The sequence below is a fragment of the Drosophila virilis genome, chromosome 2, assembly GCF_030788295.1.
Source record: "Drosophila virilis strain 15010-1051.87 chromosome 2, Dvir_AGI_RSII-ME, whole genome shotgun sequence".
Classification (NCBI taxonomy): Eukaryota; Metazoa; Arthropoda; class Insecta; order Diptera; family Drosophilidae; genus Drosophila; species Drosophila virilis.
In genome coordinates, this window is record NC_091544.1 from 23,403,429 (window position 1) to 23,419,126 (window position 15,698).

General features: G+C 36.3%; 3 protein-coding genes across 3 annotated transcripts; 2 read left to right on the forward strand and 1 right to left on the reverse strand.

Moving 5' to 3' along the window:
• Nucleotides 1–1,192: 1,192 nt before the first annotated feature.
• Stt3B (catalytic subunit 3B of the oligosaccharyltransferase complex) lies at nucleotides 1,193–7,152 on the forward strand. Its single transcript, XM_002052924.4, has 5 exons — nucleotides 1,193–2,661; nucleotides 3,435–3,625; nucleotides 4,889–5,359; nucleotides 6,773–6,971; nucleotides 7,026–7,152. Exons 1-5 carry the CDS (start codon nucleotides 1,270–1,272, stop codon nucleotides 7,095–7,097), a joined length of 2,325 nt encoding a protein of 774 aa, XP_002052960.1. The 5' UTR covers nucleotides 1,193–1,269; the 3' UTR covers nucleotides 7,098–7,152.
• Nucleotides 7,153–9,206: 2,054 nt separating this feature from the next.
• LOC26530603 (zinc finger protein 830) lies at nucleotides 9,207–10,192 on the forward strand. The gene is made up of 2 exons (XM_015172326.3): nucleotides 9,207–9,355; nucleotides 9,519–10,192. The coding sequence occupies exons 1-2, from the start codon at nucleotides 9,258–9,260 to the stop codon at nucleotides 10,141–10,143; spliced, it is 723 nt and encodes a 240-aa protein (XP_015027812.1). The 5' UTR covers nucleotides 9,207–9,257; the 3' UTR covers nucleotides 10,144–10,192.
• A 2,971-nt stretch (nucleotides 10,193–13,163) lies between these two features.
• LOC6629701 (uncharacterized) lies at nucleotides 13,164–15,698 on the reverse strand. Its single transcript, XM_002052923.4, has 2 exons — nucleotides 14,406–15,698; nucleotides 13,164–13,464 (listed from the first exon to the last, which is right to left on the reverse strand). The coding sequence occupies exons 1-2, from the start codon at nucleotides 14,727–14,729 to the stop codon at nucleotides 13,312–13,314; spliced, it is 477 nt and encodes a 158-aa protein (XP_002052959.2). The 5' UTR covers nucleotides 14,730–15,698; the 3' UTR covers nucleotides 13,164–13,311.

Here is a 15,698-nt window from a genome sequence, read left to right on the forward strand (position 1 = left end):
GACAAAATACTGAAGACCGCCCGACTCGACGAGCTAATTCTCCTGAAAAGCAACAGGAGCAATTGGCTGATACTTCGCGTCGATCGTGACGCAGAGAAGACCCAATCTATCGAGCAAACGAACAGAGACAAAATTCTGAAGATCCTCTCTTCCAGTTTCAAGGGCAAACGAACAGAAACGAGACAATATTCGGCGAGCTCGACATCGACAATACATATACCGATGATTTTTATAAAGAGTTAGGGTTAGGACTTAAACATCACAGGTTTGAATCTGGAATCAGGAAATCAAATGCTTTTGTCAGTTTAATTGACGAACAGTTTCCACTATGCTTAAGAAATGGCACACTTTAAAGCTTCGCATATTGGTGTTCCATCGGTTGTCGGTAACATGTGAGTGGGACCAGCTTCTTTAAATAAACAGCTGATCGAGTTGCTTTAATTTACATATGTGCCGCAAGGTTCTATTTCCACTACTCAAATAATGCGATCTTGATGGGGAATGGACTCTATACGGGATTTTACCATCTTAAAATGTTATTTTCGTTGCTGTATCAGCTGTTGATGGTAATTTTTAACAACAGCGATAGAAAACTCGATAAATCATCGCTAAAAACACAACCTGTTCGGGGTGAATTGATTGAAATTGATTTCCTTACCAATTGCGAGCAAACAACATTCTTATTCTTATATCATAAACAACACCAGCACGTTTCACGTAAACTATGAATGGAGCAAATCACATGAAAATATTATGCAAGAAAATTAGGATTTATGTAATATTATTCATCTTCCTAAATAATTGTAATTCTTCAATTACATTTTTTTTCTCTTAAGATTTAATTAGGTTGACATAAGATAATTCTGCCATTGCAGCAATAATTCTTCCATTGTGCATAAATTTTCACTCAAATGTTGGGTTCTTAGCACAATGTTTGATAAGCTTTGTCAATTTTAATTTATTATTATGTTTTAAACGTGATAAATAAATTTGATCTGATAATTTTCATTAAATATGGAAAGACGTTCTATATACTGCTTACTAACATTTTGAATGATCTTATGGAGTTTATATAAATATGCCAACATTTTAATACGACATACATAAAGGGAATACCTCTACTTAAATTGTATGATAAAAATAGTTCTGAAAATATATTCGATAGCAATATGTCGTGCAATGGTCAAGTAATCGCCGGTATAGTTTGGGCGACGTGGCTAAGTTGTTTTGCAGTGTTCTTAAAGTGTAGTTTTGAAATCTACACTTAAAATGAATCGGAACTCAAAAATATTAAATAATAAGATTGCTGGCTACAGTAGTCTTATCACATTTGTCGTCTTACTGATCGCATGGATAGCTGGATTTTCATCTCGTTTGTTTGCCGTCATACGATTCGAATCAATAATTCACGAATTTGATCCATGGTTCAATTACCGAGCAACTGCCTACATGGTGCAACATGGCTGGTATAAGTTTCTTAATTGGTTTGACGAAAGAGCCTGGTATCCACTAGGCCGCATAGTTGGTGGTACTGTGTACCCTGGATTAATGATAACTTCTGGCAGTATCCATTACATATTGCACATACTGAATATTCCAGTGCATATACGTGACATATGCGTATTTTTGGCACCGGTTTTCAGTGGCCTTACATCCATTTCGACGTATTTACTAACAAAGGAACTTTGGTCGCCTGGCGCTGGTCTCTTTGCGGCAAGTTTCATTGCTATAGTGCCCGGCTATATCAGCCGATCCGTGGCGGGCTCCTACGATAATGAAGGCATCGCCATATTTGCACTACAGTTCACTTACTTCCTATGGGTGCGATCTGTTAAAACTGGATCCGCATTCTGGGCATCTGGTGCAGCGATTTCCTACTTTTACATGGTGTCCGCTTGGGGTGGATATGTGTTTATAATCAATTTGATTCCACTGCATGTTTTTGTGTTGCTAATAATGGGGCGATACTCCCCGCGACTACTGACAAGCTACAGCACATTCTACATACTCGGACTCCTGTTCTCAATGCAAATACCGTTTGTTGGATTCCAGCCAATACGCACAAGTGAACATATGGCGGCTATGGGAGTTTTTGTACTGCTTATGGCCGTTGCTGCTCTACGTCACTTGCAATCTGTATTATCACGAAATGAGTTTAAAAAATTATTCATTGTTGGTGGATTCCTGGCGGCTGCTCTTGTTTTCGTCGCAGTCGTTGCGTTAACGTTGATGGGGGTCGTAGCCCCATGGAGTGGACGATTTTATTCTCTCTGGGATACAGGCTATGCGAAAATTCATATTCCAATTATTGCATCTGTTTCGGAGCATCAGCCAACTACTTGGTTCTCATTCTTCTTCGACTTGCATATTCTTGTGTGCGCATTTCCGGTTGGGCTTTGGTATTGCGTGAAGCAGATTAATGATGAACGCGTTTTTGTGGTACTATACGCCATAAGTGCTGTCTACTTCGCGGGTGTGATGGTCCGTTTGATGTTGACACTAACTCCAGTTGTGTGCATGCTTGCTGGCGTTGCATTTTCCGGACTATTAGATGTCTTTCTTCAAGAAGATTCATCTAAGCGAATGCCAAATACAATCAACGCTCTACAAGAAAGTGATGAACAGGACGAATCATTAGAAAGGAAAAGTTTATACGATAAGGTAAATCAGTATAAATATGATCTTGCATAAGTCCCAATTCTTAAACTTTAGCCTTGCGAGGTATATAGACCCATTTGTATTCCATAATCATTATATCGGACAATAACCAAAACTACAAATGCGTTTCCAATAGTGTAAGCAAAACAATAGAATAATCAAAACTGCAGCGTTAACAACGTATTGTGTATGTGTGTCCTATTTTGTATGGTTAAAGTTAAAAGTTACTTAGCGCTAGGATATCATAGACAGGCAGTCCGACTGGAACACTTTAACTTGCCTAAAGTAATTAAAATATCCTTTCGACAATGCAAAAATAATGACATAAGAATGATGGGTGAAAAGTGCACGGCACAATGCCAGTTGATTCCACAAAGTGTACTGCATAGTCATTATGACTACTGAGAGACTACTTCCTTTTGACAGGGACATTTATATAATATACCTTACAATATTCTTAATTAGCCAAGCTTCAAGCTTCCTCTGATCGGCTTCCAACTTATTGGACCTATACAAAGTTTTATGACGATAGCTTGGAAACTGAGAGACTACTTCGTATAGAAACCGACGGACATGGCTATATCAATTCGGTTTTAGATGCTGATCTAGAATATAATATACTTTATGGGGTTGGAGATGTTTTCTTCTATGCGGTATACATTCAATGAATAAAGTATAATACCCTCTACAAGGGTATAAAAACCACATATGTTGATTTTTTAGCGAATATATTTAAAAGAATATTAAATAAATTTCATTTCAAACAATGCTTACAGGCCGGCAAGTTAAGACATCGTACCAAACAGGATCCCACACACGACAGTGGAATAAGCTCCAACTTAAAAAGTATTGTTATATTGGCGGTTTTAATGATACTGATGATGTTTGCTGTTCATTGTACATGGGTAACAAGCAATGCGTATTCAAGCCCATCAATAGTTCTCGCTTTTCATAATAGCCAGGATGGGTAAGTTTAATATTTTTATTTAAATTCAGAATTTAAAACTAAACAAGTTTTTATATTGTTAAATACCTGGCGACTTATAACTAAAGACACACAAGTGGCGTATTAGGCAACATCGCTGTATTAGGATATCAGAGTAGTAGGGTCTGCTATCCCAAGGTCTTTACTTCGTCTATTTTTGCTTGGTCCTTCCGCTATAAGTTTATTTCCGATCCTCGATAGTTTATCCCGTTTACAAGCAATCGATATTTAAATCCTGAGCGAATGTCTTAGGTTAGAGATAAAGTCACCAAATCACAAATTCACAATTGGATTCTAGAAGAGATATAGGGGTCAAATTTATTTTATTTTATTGGTTCATTCTCCTGCAAAATAACACTACCAAGAAAATGGAACTGATGTCCCTTTCCAAATGTGGAAGAGAGCTTTTCATCAAAGTACATTGAACGTTCTTCATATTCATTCTTCGTACTGCCATTTTCCATTTACTGGGATTTCTTTCAAAACACAGCTGGCTGACCGTATATTATGTTACGAAATATTTCCGATTGTAGAGCCACGCCCTTCTTGTTACCAACATTACAAATACAGCCCGCGAAATTGTGTTATCCAAATCATTTCCCGCTATTGTCAGGCAATTTCGACTAGAATTAGATGTTGTATAAGTTTTGAAGTGCAAGAAACAAGACTAATTATTTTTTTTCAAAGAAAAATTCTTAATATCTGACGCTTGACATCGAAAATTTGCATATTTCCATTCGTAACTGCAATTTATTCCCTCTTATACCTTGAACCCATCTGTTACGAGCTCGAACCCTATCGAGGGAACTATTGTTTTTTTTTTTTTTGATGATGTGGTTGTTGAGTCGAGGCAGCAAGTAATGCGGTCTGTTGCGAGTTCAAACCCTGCCTTTTTTTTTTTTTTAGTTTATCTTTGTTACTACTTAAGCAAAACAGCGCGCAACGCGAGGTGCATTTGTTGTTAGAATAAGAGGGTTTAGGATATTCTCTCGGGAGTCGGGAGCTCCCGACTAGAATTGTAACTTATTGCAATAAGATTTTTAATTTCAATATGCTCTACACATATGTCAAAAAACGTTTTTACATCGAACTATTTGTTTTTGTTTTTTATTTTTACTATCCTCAATACATGTCTTCAAAACCATTGTTGTTTTACAAGGGTATTTATATCATAGCTCTTTATCTTTATCTTTGTTCCTTTTTTAATATATGTATATTTATTTATATTAATATATTTTATTGTAGATCGCGAAATATATTGGATGATTTTAGAGAAGCGTATTATTGGCTATCTCAAAACACTGCAGATGACGCTCGCATAATGTCGTGGTGGGATTATGGTTACCAAATTGCCGGGATGGCCAACAGAACAACGCTAGTTGACAATAATACTTGGAATAATAGCCATATAGCTTTAGTCGGGAAAGCGATGTCATCGACTGAGGAGAAGTCTTATGAAATAATGACATCTCTAGATGTGGACTTTGTTCTCGTAATATTTGGAGGTGTGATTGGCTATTCTGGTGATGATATAAATAAGTTCCTCTGGATGGTTCGAATTGCGGAAGGAGAACATCCAAAAGATATTAAGGAAAGCGATTTTTTTACCGATCGTGGTGAATTTAGAGTGGACGCAGAGGGTGCGCCTGCCTTGCTAAACTGTCTGATGTACAAATTGAGCTACTACCGCTTTGGGGAATTAAAATTGGATTACAGGTAAAAATATTTGTTTTTTAATTCTGTTTCAAACATATTTAATTCTCATAGTTTTAATTATATGAAATGCTTAAAATATTGTGCTGATGTATAACGTTGGATTATTATATTACGCTCTGTTTGCAAAGTGAATAGACTATATGAATTTTGTGATTCAATAACTTATGAGCAAAATAAGATCATGTTGTGAAAAAACAAAGGATGGAAATAGAGGTATATAAAAAGAGAAATAGTCCAGATATTCCATATTAAGCATACAGACTATAATTTGGTTTCTCTAACTTTTATATGCTTTGAGATATAGGCAACAACAGGATGGCGATTCTTATAGATTTGATTAAAAATAAATTCTATCTGCGCGCGAAGAACATTTACAATATCAAGTCATTGTCTTTTATCGGCATATACACTCGTTAAGGGGTCGGATAAGCTTTCTTATGCCTGTTTCATATATTTGCGCAAACATTATGCCCTTATTAACCATTGCACATTCATTCCACTTTTAGATGTTCTAGCTATTATGCTGTAAAAAAATATATATTTTTTTACCCAAAAACAGATAACTCTGAAGATATTTAGTGCGGCAATATTGCAAACGTAGATATTTAATATAAGCGCTTTATCTTTAAATTGCTTTGGTTGGGTTATTATTTTTGGCTGGAAGTATATATATGTTACCACTTCTGTCCGATTATCTTCTTCGAGGTATCAGTTCTTTTGTCGGTCTGCTTTTTTTGAGACTTTTCGTCTCCACCTTTTATTTTAACCGCAAATTACGTTACAAGGCTTGAGGCAATAATAAATGGCAAGCAACATGCAGAGCCATCTCGTAATTATATTTCGCTCCATCTTGTGCTATTCTTTTCTATTTCGTTTGACATATTGGTACTTAATTTAGTTATGCTTGCTTCCAGAGTACACATTCAACAACTGAATTTATGTTAGCAGTATTAAGCTGCTGAATTGTAGTAGTTGGCAATGGCAAGTCAAAAGCAGTTTTGCGCCATGAAGTCTCATTGCGCTTACGATATAGAGCTGAGTGCTAAGAGCTGACTGTTAACGCAACTAAACATACCAAAAGAACTTTTACACTAGATTTGATATCCGTATAAATGCGTCGGTTTAAGTTTACGAAAAGAGAAAGCTATAAGTTTTTGACACTTCCACCGTTTCCAGTTAAAATTGTTAAATACGGATCGCTCAAACAAAATGCCGTTCGCTTTGCAACGACACTCTCACATACATCTTTTTATATCTTTGTGTAATATATGTAAATACTCACGTGTGCATATGCATGTTAATTTATTTAAATTATTTTAGAGGTGCACACAGTATGTCTGCTATTCATGAACTGTCACCAATAATATTTATACTAACTATGTTTTAAATACAATAACCAATGTTTGTTTTTAGGGGGCCTTCTGGATATGATCGCACCCGTAATGCTGTAATAGGCAATAAAGATTTCGATTTGACATATTTGGAAGAGGCATATACAACAGAACACTGGTTGGTTCGAATCTACAGAGTGAAGAAGCCATTCGAGTTTAATAGACCATCCTTAAAGGCTAAAGATAGGCTTATTCCTCCAACAAACTTCATATCTAGAAAGGTATTTTGTGCTATATTAAAAGAAATCATATTTTATAATGAACTTATATTTCAGAATCAAAAAAAACGCAAAGGATTAATTCGAAATCGACCAATTGTAGTAAAAGGAAAGAGAACGTTAAAATAAGTTACATTTATTCGAATTAGACTGCAATAAAAACGATAAATAAATCAGTTATTAATTATTTAAACCTATTAAAGGACAGGCTTATCGATATGGAATACAGAGCACGTCTGCTGGCAAAACTGGGAGCTAGTGATCTGCCATCTGCAATACTACTTTTTGACGAGGAGTTCTTGGTAGTTTTTGGCGACTTCAATCTTTCGGATATTGCTTGGTTATCGCCAATAGATTTTATCTTTCTGTAACCCTCTATGTCACAAGACTTTATTGATGGTATACATAAGATGTCCTCATTGCAGGAGTATCGGGTGCTTAACACAGAAGACAGATATCGTGATTTGATCATTCTGTTGGATACATTCGACAGTGTTGAGCACATAATTGACCCGCTTTCACGTCCTCTCCCTATTCATCCTACTTTGGAATTGGTCATTGATCTACGAGCGGGGCCGTTCAAGGAATCGAAATTAGCGAATCGTCTCCGTTGTTTTCATAAGGCGGATTTTTGCAAGGTGTATGATCTTACTCTGCAAGTGGACTACAAGCTATTTGTATTATCCATAAACACAAAATCTTTTCCGACCATTTAATATGAATCGTTAATGATAATTCTACATAAGAAAGATGGTAGATCTATTAGCCGAAAACTTTCCAAATTCTCTGCTATACCCAAAGCATTTAAGAGAATCGTAACATGTCAACTGCAACATCTATGCATCTCAATTATTTCACATGACAGATCACAGCCACTAACCTTCTTGAGCTTACTCCCCTAACAATTTATCGCAGGAAAAAGCTAAATCTGTATGCCGGTTCAATGAGGAAACTAATTTTGTCATCGGATTAATATATCTCACTTAAAGTGAAATTGAATTCGACACATGTTGAATGCTTTTATAATTGGAAGTTCGTAGACATTTTGAAGGAGATGAAATTGTAAAGAGGTGTAACCAAGAATTTTGACGACTTGAACTAAGTTGGTAACTAATCGATTTAAAACACCAATCAATGCGGGACGTGTTAGGTCTCACTTACCTTGTTGTCGGTTTATTATCTCTTGAAATTGCAAGATTTGCTGCAATAACTAGAGCACCTCCATCTAATAGCTGTGTTCTGCGACACTGGCAAATCGACTGACTGGGTACCCATAATTAACATAGTTGTAACTAGCATACGTGACACCAACAACGCAGGCCTGCTCGCAACACCAAAATACGAAATACGAATGTAGCATTCTAAACATTATACTCCGTCGAAGATACTCTTCAATGAACGCAAACTGCAGTATCTGTTGCAGCGTGGTATGCGCGCGAGTTCCCATCTCAGTCCATCATGAGATGGCAACCCCCCCAAGTTTAGAAACTTGACAAAAAGTACCCACACGCAACATCAGCAAGAGAGATGATGTTGATGTTGCCAGTATGGAAATGGGACACCGTTGACGACATCAGTTTGGCAGCTAAGTAGTAGATATAAAGTCTTATACTTCTGAGAATGAGGATTTCTTAGTTTGGATTTTTATATTGAATCATTACCTGATGGATTCCAACGCCACCATATATAATTACAAATCACAAGAAAGACATCTTGAACACCGGTATCAGGATTCCCTTCGGTAACTAGCGCAATGGGACTGTATTATTATCTTATAAGGCAGATTAACCGAGACAAAGGAATCTGAACCATTATTGAACAGAACCAAAACAATTTATTTGCACACATACATATGTCTGATTTCGTTCCTATCAGGAATTAGGGACTCATTGGGAGCCACCGTTAGGTCAGTGTAGCCGACTAACCTTCGGGAGGCATTAGAATGGGCGTTAAAAGAAAGGAAATTCTATATTTCCCAGTATAATAGGAAAACCCGACAACCAAAATAATCTGTCAGAAAAGCCGGAAAACACTAAAAACAGGCGAATAAAAATTATATTAAAATGTTATACAAATTTAATATTTTTGATTACATACAAGCAAGTCGAGGCTGAATAATGTCATATATATGCATATATATATATATATATATATAAACATAAATATCTAATTGCAACTCCGGAACCAGGTTCGAAAAATTAACAAAAAGTGACGCTGCTAACTTGACGCACATGTTTTAATGATTATTTCAGTCTAACTTGTTCAATCAAATTCGATACAACTCTGAGAATGGACAAGAGTAAAGAAATAATTGAAGCTAATTTAAAAAACCGCAGAAAAACTGAAATAAAGCACAAGTTGATTAAAGTCGACTCTCCCATAGCAAAATATCCTTTTTCAAATCATATTTATTTATTACATTATTGTACATGTATGGCGGTATGTGTATATTTGCACACATGCCCAAATTCAAATATGTACATATGTTTATACACAAGCGTATTTGTATCACTTAAAATTTTTGATTGGTTTTCTTAATATTTAATATACATATGATTCTTCAGGTAATTTGTCATGCATATTATGCAGGATCCCCATTAAGGCAAATGTATGGAAGGTACATTTGACCTCACGCCAACACAAGCGAAATTTGGAACTCGCTAAACAACAGCATATTAATACTTGCAATAGTTTTGAAAAGATAACCCCAACAAACAAAGAGCAAACACCACAAAAAGCGGAATGCATCTCACGCAATGAGGTTCAGTTGCAACCTAGCAAATCTGAAAAAACTCCGCAAGCTCAAATTGACACGGTTCAGGTATTACCCGAGAAGTTCTTTGACCATGAAAAGTCTCTAAACTTTCTTGGAAGCGATCGTGATCCAGAAGCGGAATGGATTAAATTTCAACGTGAAATAAGAGAAGCGGACACAATATCGAATAATATAGTATCTGAGGAGCAGGAAAGTTTGAATATCAAGCGTCATCTAAAAGAAATAGACGAACAAATTGAAAACTGGAAGAGGTTTATAACAATAAATGATAAAAAAAACAACATTTTAAAAAGTCAACGTAATACAAAAACATTAAAGATCAAAGAAGAATCTAGCTCTAGTGAAGAAGACAGTGTAGACACACTATTAGATTGGAGAATAAAAAGTGTTCACAAATAATATAATTAAAAAATTTTAAGTTTACTTCGAATAAGTTGTGTACTAAATACAGCTAGCTGTTTTAATGATATCGTTAGTTTTTTACGGAACGTTATCAGAAACTAAGACAGGCTGTTATACGAATAGCAGATCAAAAAATATAAAAGATAGGTAGTGTATATGGAATGTACAGATACAAAATATTTAAAATTTTCCAAATTTTCATTCTCAAAATATCAACTTCATTAAAATAGTTAAGAAACTAAAGTTAAGTATAAAGATAGAGATTGGAACTTGGGATACACCCTGGCCGCGTCAGGACATCTTAAATTTATATGCCTACGCACCCTGGGTTCATAGCAGTTATGGAAAATGTTAACACGAGTCGAAAGAATACTGGAAATATATATTCGATGCCTTTATATTGGAGGTAATGTAAAAAAAATACTTTAATATATAATTAGCTTACATGTTATTGATTTGTATTCAACAAGATAGAATGCTGAAATAATGCCGAGTTTGGTGAAAATATCCGTTCGTCCGATTCTTCCAATAGAGGTGTTGAATTTCGCAGAGCGATCTTATTAAGATTTAGCCTATATAAGCAGCATATTGATAATAAAAAAATACCGAATATATTCGAGATATCTTAAAAAAACAAAAAAGGTTTCGAAACCGGAATTAACGGTTTTTATGGCAGCTATATGAAGTTGTGGTCCGTTATTGATAACCTTTTGTCATATTAAATGACCGATGACCATTCGACCGATGTAGTGCTCCGATGTTGATCGAATTTTGGGTTAATGTAGGCAGCAAAGGGTAACTTATAAATGCCAAGCTTGTAAGGATATCATGAAAACACAAAAATTTGATCGTTCCTATAGCAGTTATATAGTGGGACGATGCTGGTAAGGTTTTGCATATTCATATGTATAATGAAACTTTTAAATTCTGAATTCGGGTAGATATCTTAATAAACAAATACGTTTTTAATACAAGCACCTGCTTTTAGACTGATCGTTTCAATGGCAGCTATATGATAAATTAGTCTGATCCGGCCGGTTCCGATATTAGTATAGCCTGCAACATAAAGTTTGACACTTGCAATGTTTCAGACGATCGCTTTACAATTGAAAAAATTGAGAATATATAAATTAAGCGGTTCCTGAATGGATAGATATTTGTGTAGTGCGATATGATGGATGTATACTCTAGCTATAAGTGTCCGCATGTGTCGCACGCCTGAGTTCAGTATCTGCTTCATGTGTGACTGCGAAAAACATTCTCCCTAACTATTGTTGAGTACATAGTAATGTTGAGTATATTAAGTACTGAAATACTTATGTCTTATTCTATGATTGGTGTATCGTCTGCATTGGCGTAGTCGTTGAGTTTGGCTGTCGTCATTGTAACAAACAGTAGCGTAATCCACATTCTAAGGTATACGTGGAAATATAGAGAAAAAGTATGACTCTCTTAAATTATCCTTGTGGACCACTCATCAAAACTGTTGCCATCAAGTCAACAAAGGTATGTTTTCTAGTCGCTTATTTGCTTTTACAAGGACTTTGACTCCTATTTGGAAATTTTTATTTTGTCTTACTTTGATTAATCTTTGCATTCGCATATTCTGTGCTTTAAGGGCTTTACCTCTCAAGTCTTTTTATCTGTAGGGCCTTACTAGACTCAGGCTCGCAGTTGCACGTGGTCATATCCTGTTTCAGAGACTGTAGTTAACAAAAACCAATTCGTCGACAGTTGTCATGGGTGTCGGAAACACAATCTTTCCTACTAAAGAAGCAGCTGTTAGGATTAACATGACGTCACAAGACTCAGATGATTCAACCACCTTAAATGATCTTGTGACTCCAACAATTACCGATAGTCAGCCTAGCTTTATCATCAATACATCAGACTGGAAAATTCCAGCGATGCTGGTCAATTGGACGTTCGCCTGGATTCGGCGTTTTAGGAAAGTTGAGAGCTTCGAAGCGCCTGTGGTAAAGGCCAGCAAGGAAGAGTTAGAATGTGAACAGCACTTTGCCAATAACTTCTCCCGAGTACCATTCGCCAAGTATTCAGTGCGATTGCCTTTGAAGTGGAGTGCTGAGCTGCTTGGAGAGTCTTGCGGCCAGGCTTACCGTTGATTTCTAAGTCTTGAGTGAAAATTCCTGTGCATTTGAATCTACCTCACTACCTCATGAGTTAACCGCAAGTGTATCGATCGCGGGAGGCCCTCAAATTCGGTTCACAACAACGCCTAAGGTGCTCTTGAATTTTTGAAGAAACAAAGCATTCCCCTCGGGTAATTTAGTCTAGCTCACCCCCTGAGGTCTGCCAGAGGAAGCATCGTAAAAAATTGCTACAGTCTTGTCTGTTAAGTTGTCTGTTCTTCTCGCATGTAGAAGCTAGCTCTTGATTGAGTTCAGCCAGGTAATCCAGGAGAACGTCTAAGCGATAACCCTCGCTGTAACATAGCAGTATACGGGTAAGACTCTCAAAAAGTGGCAGTTCTGATATCTGGAACTTCTTCAATTTCTGTTACAAATCCGCTATATGTAATTCGCGTTGACCCAAATCGACTTTAGAAATAGCCATTGGATCATGAGAGTGTTTATGACCCCTCCACCCCCTACCACTCGTCTTCTAATTAGAACTTAGTACCCTAGGCCTGCGACCGGGACCGCGACTGTTTGCAGTACCAACTCAGCATTCCCGCATTGTATCGTCGTGCCCGTTCTGTACTCAGAATGAAAGGGTGCCCCATAAAAGACACATTGAGCATCGGCATGCGATAACCCCTTCTGCCAAAACGATTGCACATCTTGTGCACACAGTCCGCGCTCATGATGATGCGTGTTGCTTCAGTGTCTACTGTATAGAGCATTGTCTGTCCGCTAATCTTTACAACCTGCTCTGTAAGCATACTTTTGTTAATCAAGCTGCATGTGCTTGATGCGTACTACCATCAGCAAAAAAATGTATGCTCATACGGACAGAGGAACAGTCATTAGCCAAAATTAATATATTCTGCTTCACTCTTAATGAATTGTATGAATTTTATTATTAAAAAGTTAATCTGTACATTTCTATGTTTAGTTTAAGAACATTTTTACTTGGCTGTCTCCAGTTTTAGATCTATCACATAAACTAAGTATATGCATAAATATTTACACAAATTATTTTAACTTAATAGACATATATAGATTTTAGTTGCGGTTTTAGTTCTGGAGGTATCACTGGTGCAGGTTCCAGTTTTCGAGCAACTAAACGCTTAAACCGGCCACTGAATTGTTTGCGAAATCCTCTGAATCCTAATTTTTCGTTAGCTATCAAAATCTCCTGAAATGAGAAAAAAAATAATTTTGTTATTTATTTTAAAATATACTTTTTTAATAAATATATAAAAGTTGTGTATAAAAAAAAAATTGTGCCCGACTAGAAGATAACCTTAACCCAGCGCCGTTCTACCCAATTAAATTTTCAAGCTTCCTTTAATGTAACACGAACACATGCACGGACGACGCTTGCTGCGGCTGCGTAAATTATCAGCATCAGAAGCCGAGGTGATCTAGGCATGTCCGTCTGACCGTACGTCCGTCCGTCCGTATGTACGAACTCAACAATTTTAGAACCTATAAGATCAGAGTCTTGAAATTTGAAACATAGCGCTTTCTAGGGCCTGCGCAGTACGAATTTATTTCCAATAATCGATAACTAAATGATCAAAGTCGAAATCCTGTTTTTTTTTAGCAAATCGCCTAAGTTTTTAAAGGTATGGTCACCAAACTTGATATGAAGCTAAAGATATGATATGAAGATCTAAAGCCAGCTTTTCCTATGACCAAAATTTTGGCAAATTTTTGTCAATCGAGGTTTAAGACTCTTCTTGACAACTTAAATTGACAGCATGTATCTTCTCACGACGGCCTGAGAGAAAAGTGATAGTTCCATAACATTCTCATACATTAGCCCACGTATATTAGCTTTACTTTTAGTTTTGCACAGTGTATGCTGGCAATAAATTCTTGTCTCAGTCAATAGCGTGCAAGATCCTATGTTTGCATGTGTGAATTATGCATGCAGCAGTACGTCCATATATGTACCATGTGCTTTTATTCACTGATGGGTTAAACAGAATGATTAAAGTTTTTTACATGTAACAATTTTTCCGTGTATATTCATATGATTATATAATATGTTGGTACTTATATACATCTGTTAATATAACTACACATATTACAGGTATGTACTACGTATATACAAATATATGTTAAACGTACCTGGTTTATATGATAGATATGCGGAGTTGGCGCTTTCGGAGGAAACGTCCAATCCGGAATATCGGCCACATCTGCATGTCCAACAGCTTCTGCAGTGACACCGCTAGTTCGCAAGAACGTTACATGCTGGTGGCCGTCTTTAATCAAAGTGTTCGCGTTCTTTGCCTCAGAGACTTCCAAATTGTTTGAAGACTGATGATGGTCTTCATTGTCGTGTTGCTCGTTGCTTTCAATAATATTCGATTCAATATGGGGCTCATCGCGTTTGCGAAATTTACTTCGAACGAGACGCATTGTAAGTGTCCCAGAGTTACCTTTTACCATTGCAGAATCAAATGTCTTAAGATTTATAGAATCTCTGCAACAGCAGCACTACTAAAGATGATTATGTAATTTTTATGTTAAAATTCGTTTGCATTTCGAATTTTATTCCAGACTTAAATTCACAGACTGAGTGGTGGTCACAAGTGTACTGATAGCTAAAAAATGCCACTATTTAAAAGTTCGGCTTGACTAGAATTTATATCGGTTATCTAAACATGGGCTGTACTTTTTGAGTGGTCCCAATGTTGGTTATTCAGCTAGCTTTGCTGCTTTGATTAATATTTATTTATAGTATGATCTTAAAATTTGTTGTGTTGCAGCCTTTCGGCTGCTATAATTGCTAACTGTACGCCACAAGATAGTACATTTGGCTTAACAGTTTTGTTCTGCCTATTTTATATGTATATGTGTTTCAGTTCACTATAAAATCTGTTTAACAGTACTTTCACAATCTTGGTCAAAATATTTTGCTGGTATGTATGTTTCTTTTTTACAGAACGTTCACAATCTTTAGTCAAAAAAGTTTGCTAGCATATACATATGCCAAGCATTTCCTGTACCGATTCTTATATGTACATATATATGTATATGCTTTATTGAGGTGCATAAACTCTTAATTAATTGAAAGTTATTTGACGTCACTTTGGTTTACACAGAGCGCATGTGAACAAAAGCAAAATAATCGCCTTGTGTTTTATTTGCCTGTCGACTCACTAATACGAGTAGGAATCTCTTAGTTTCTCTGTTGTTCGCTCTTATTCTTTGGCATCCAAGAAAAACACATATAACGTAAATTTATGTACATTTTCTGTCCAGATACTCAGTTATTGGCAACATTGGCATTGTCGCACGAATGTACAATTTAACATACATAAGGCGTAAGCCAGCACCCGAACTCCCAATAAATCTTACACTGACAATGAGTCACTGCGATTACTATACATACATATGTATGTACATAAAAAATTT

What these genes read in the sequence shown, in the direction of transcription:
- Stt3B (XM_002052924.4), top strand. Translation starts at nt 1,270, where the DNA reads ATGAATCGGAACTCAAAAATATTAAATAATAAGATTGCTGGCTACAGT. An exon ending in GGAAAAGTTTATACGATAAG is followed by an intron (nt 2,662 to 3,434) that starts GTAAATCAGTAT and finishes CAATGCTTACAG; the next exon opens with GCCGGCAAGTTAAGACATCG. An exon ending in CAAACTTCATATCTAGAAAG is followed by an intron (nt 6,972 to 7,025) that starts GTATTTTGTGCT and finishes CTTATATTTCAG; the next exon opens with AATCAAAAAAAACGCAAAGG.
- LOC26530603 (XM_015172326.3), top strand. Translation starts at nt 9,258, where the DNA reads ATGGACAAGAGTAAAGAAATAATTGAAGCTAATTTAAAAAACCGCAGA. An exon ending in GTCGACTCTCCCATAGCAAA is followed by an intron (nt 9,356 to 9,518) that starts ATATCCTTTTTC and finishes TATTTAATATAC; the next exon opens with ATATGATTCTTCAGGTAATT.
- LOC6629701 (XM_002052923.4), bottom strand. Translation starts at nt 14,729, where the DNA reads ATGGTAAAAGGTAACTCTGGGACACTTACAATGCGTCTCGTTCGAAGT. An exon ending in ATATCTATCATATAAACCAG is followed by an intron (nt 13,465 to 14,405) that starts GTACGTTTAACA and finishes TTCTCATTTCAG; the next exon opens with GAGATTTTGATAGCTAACGA.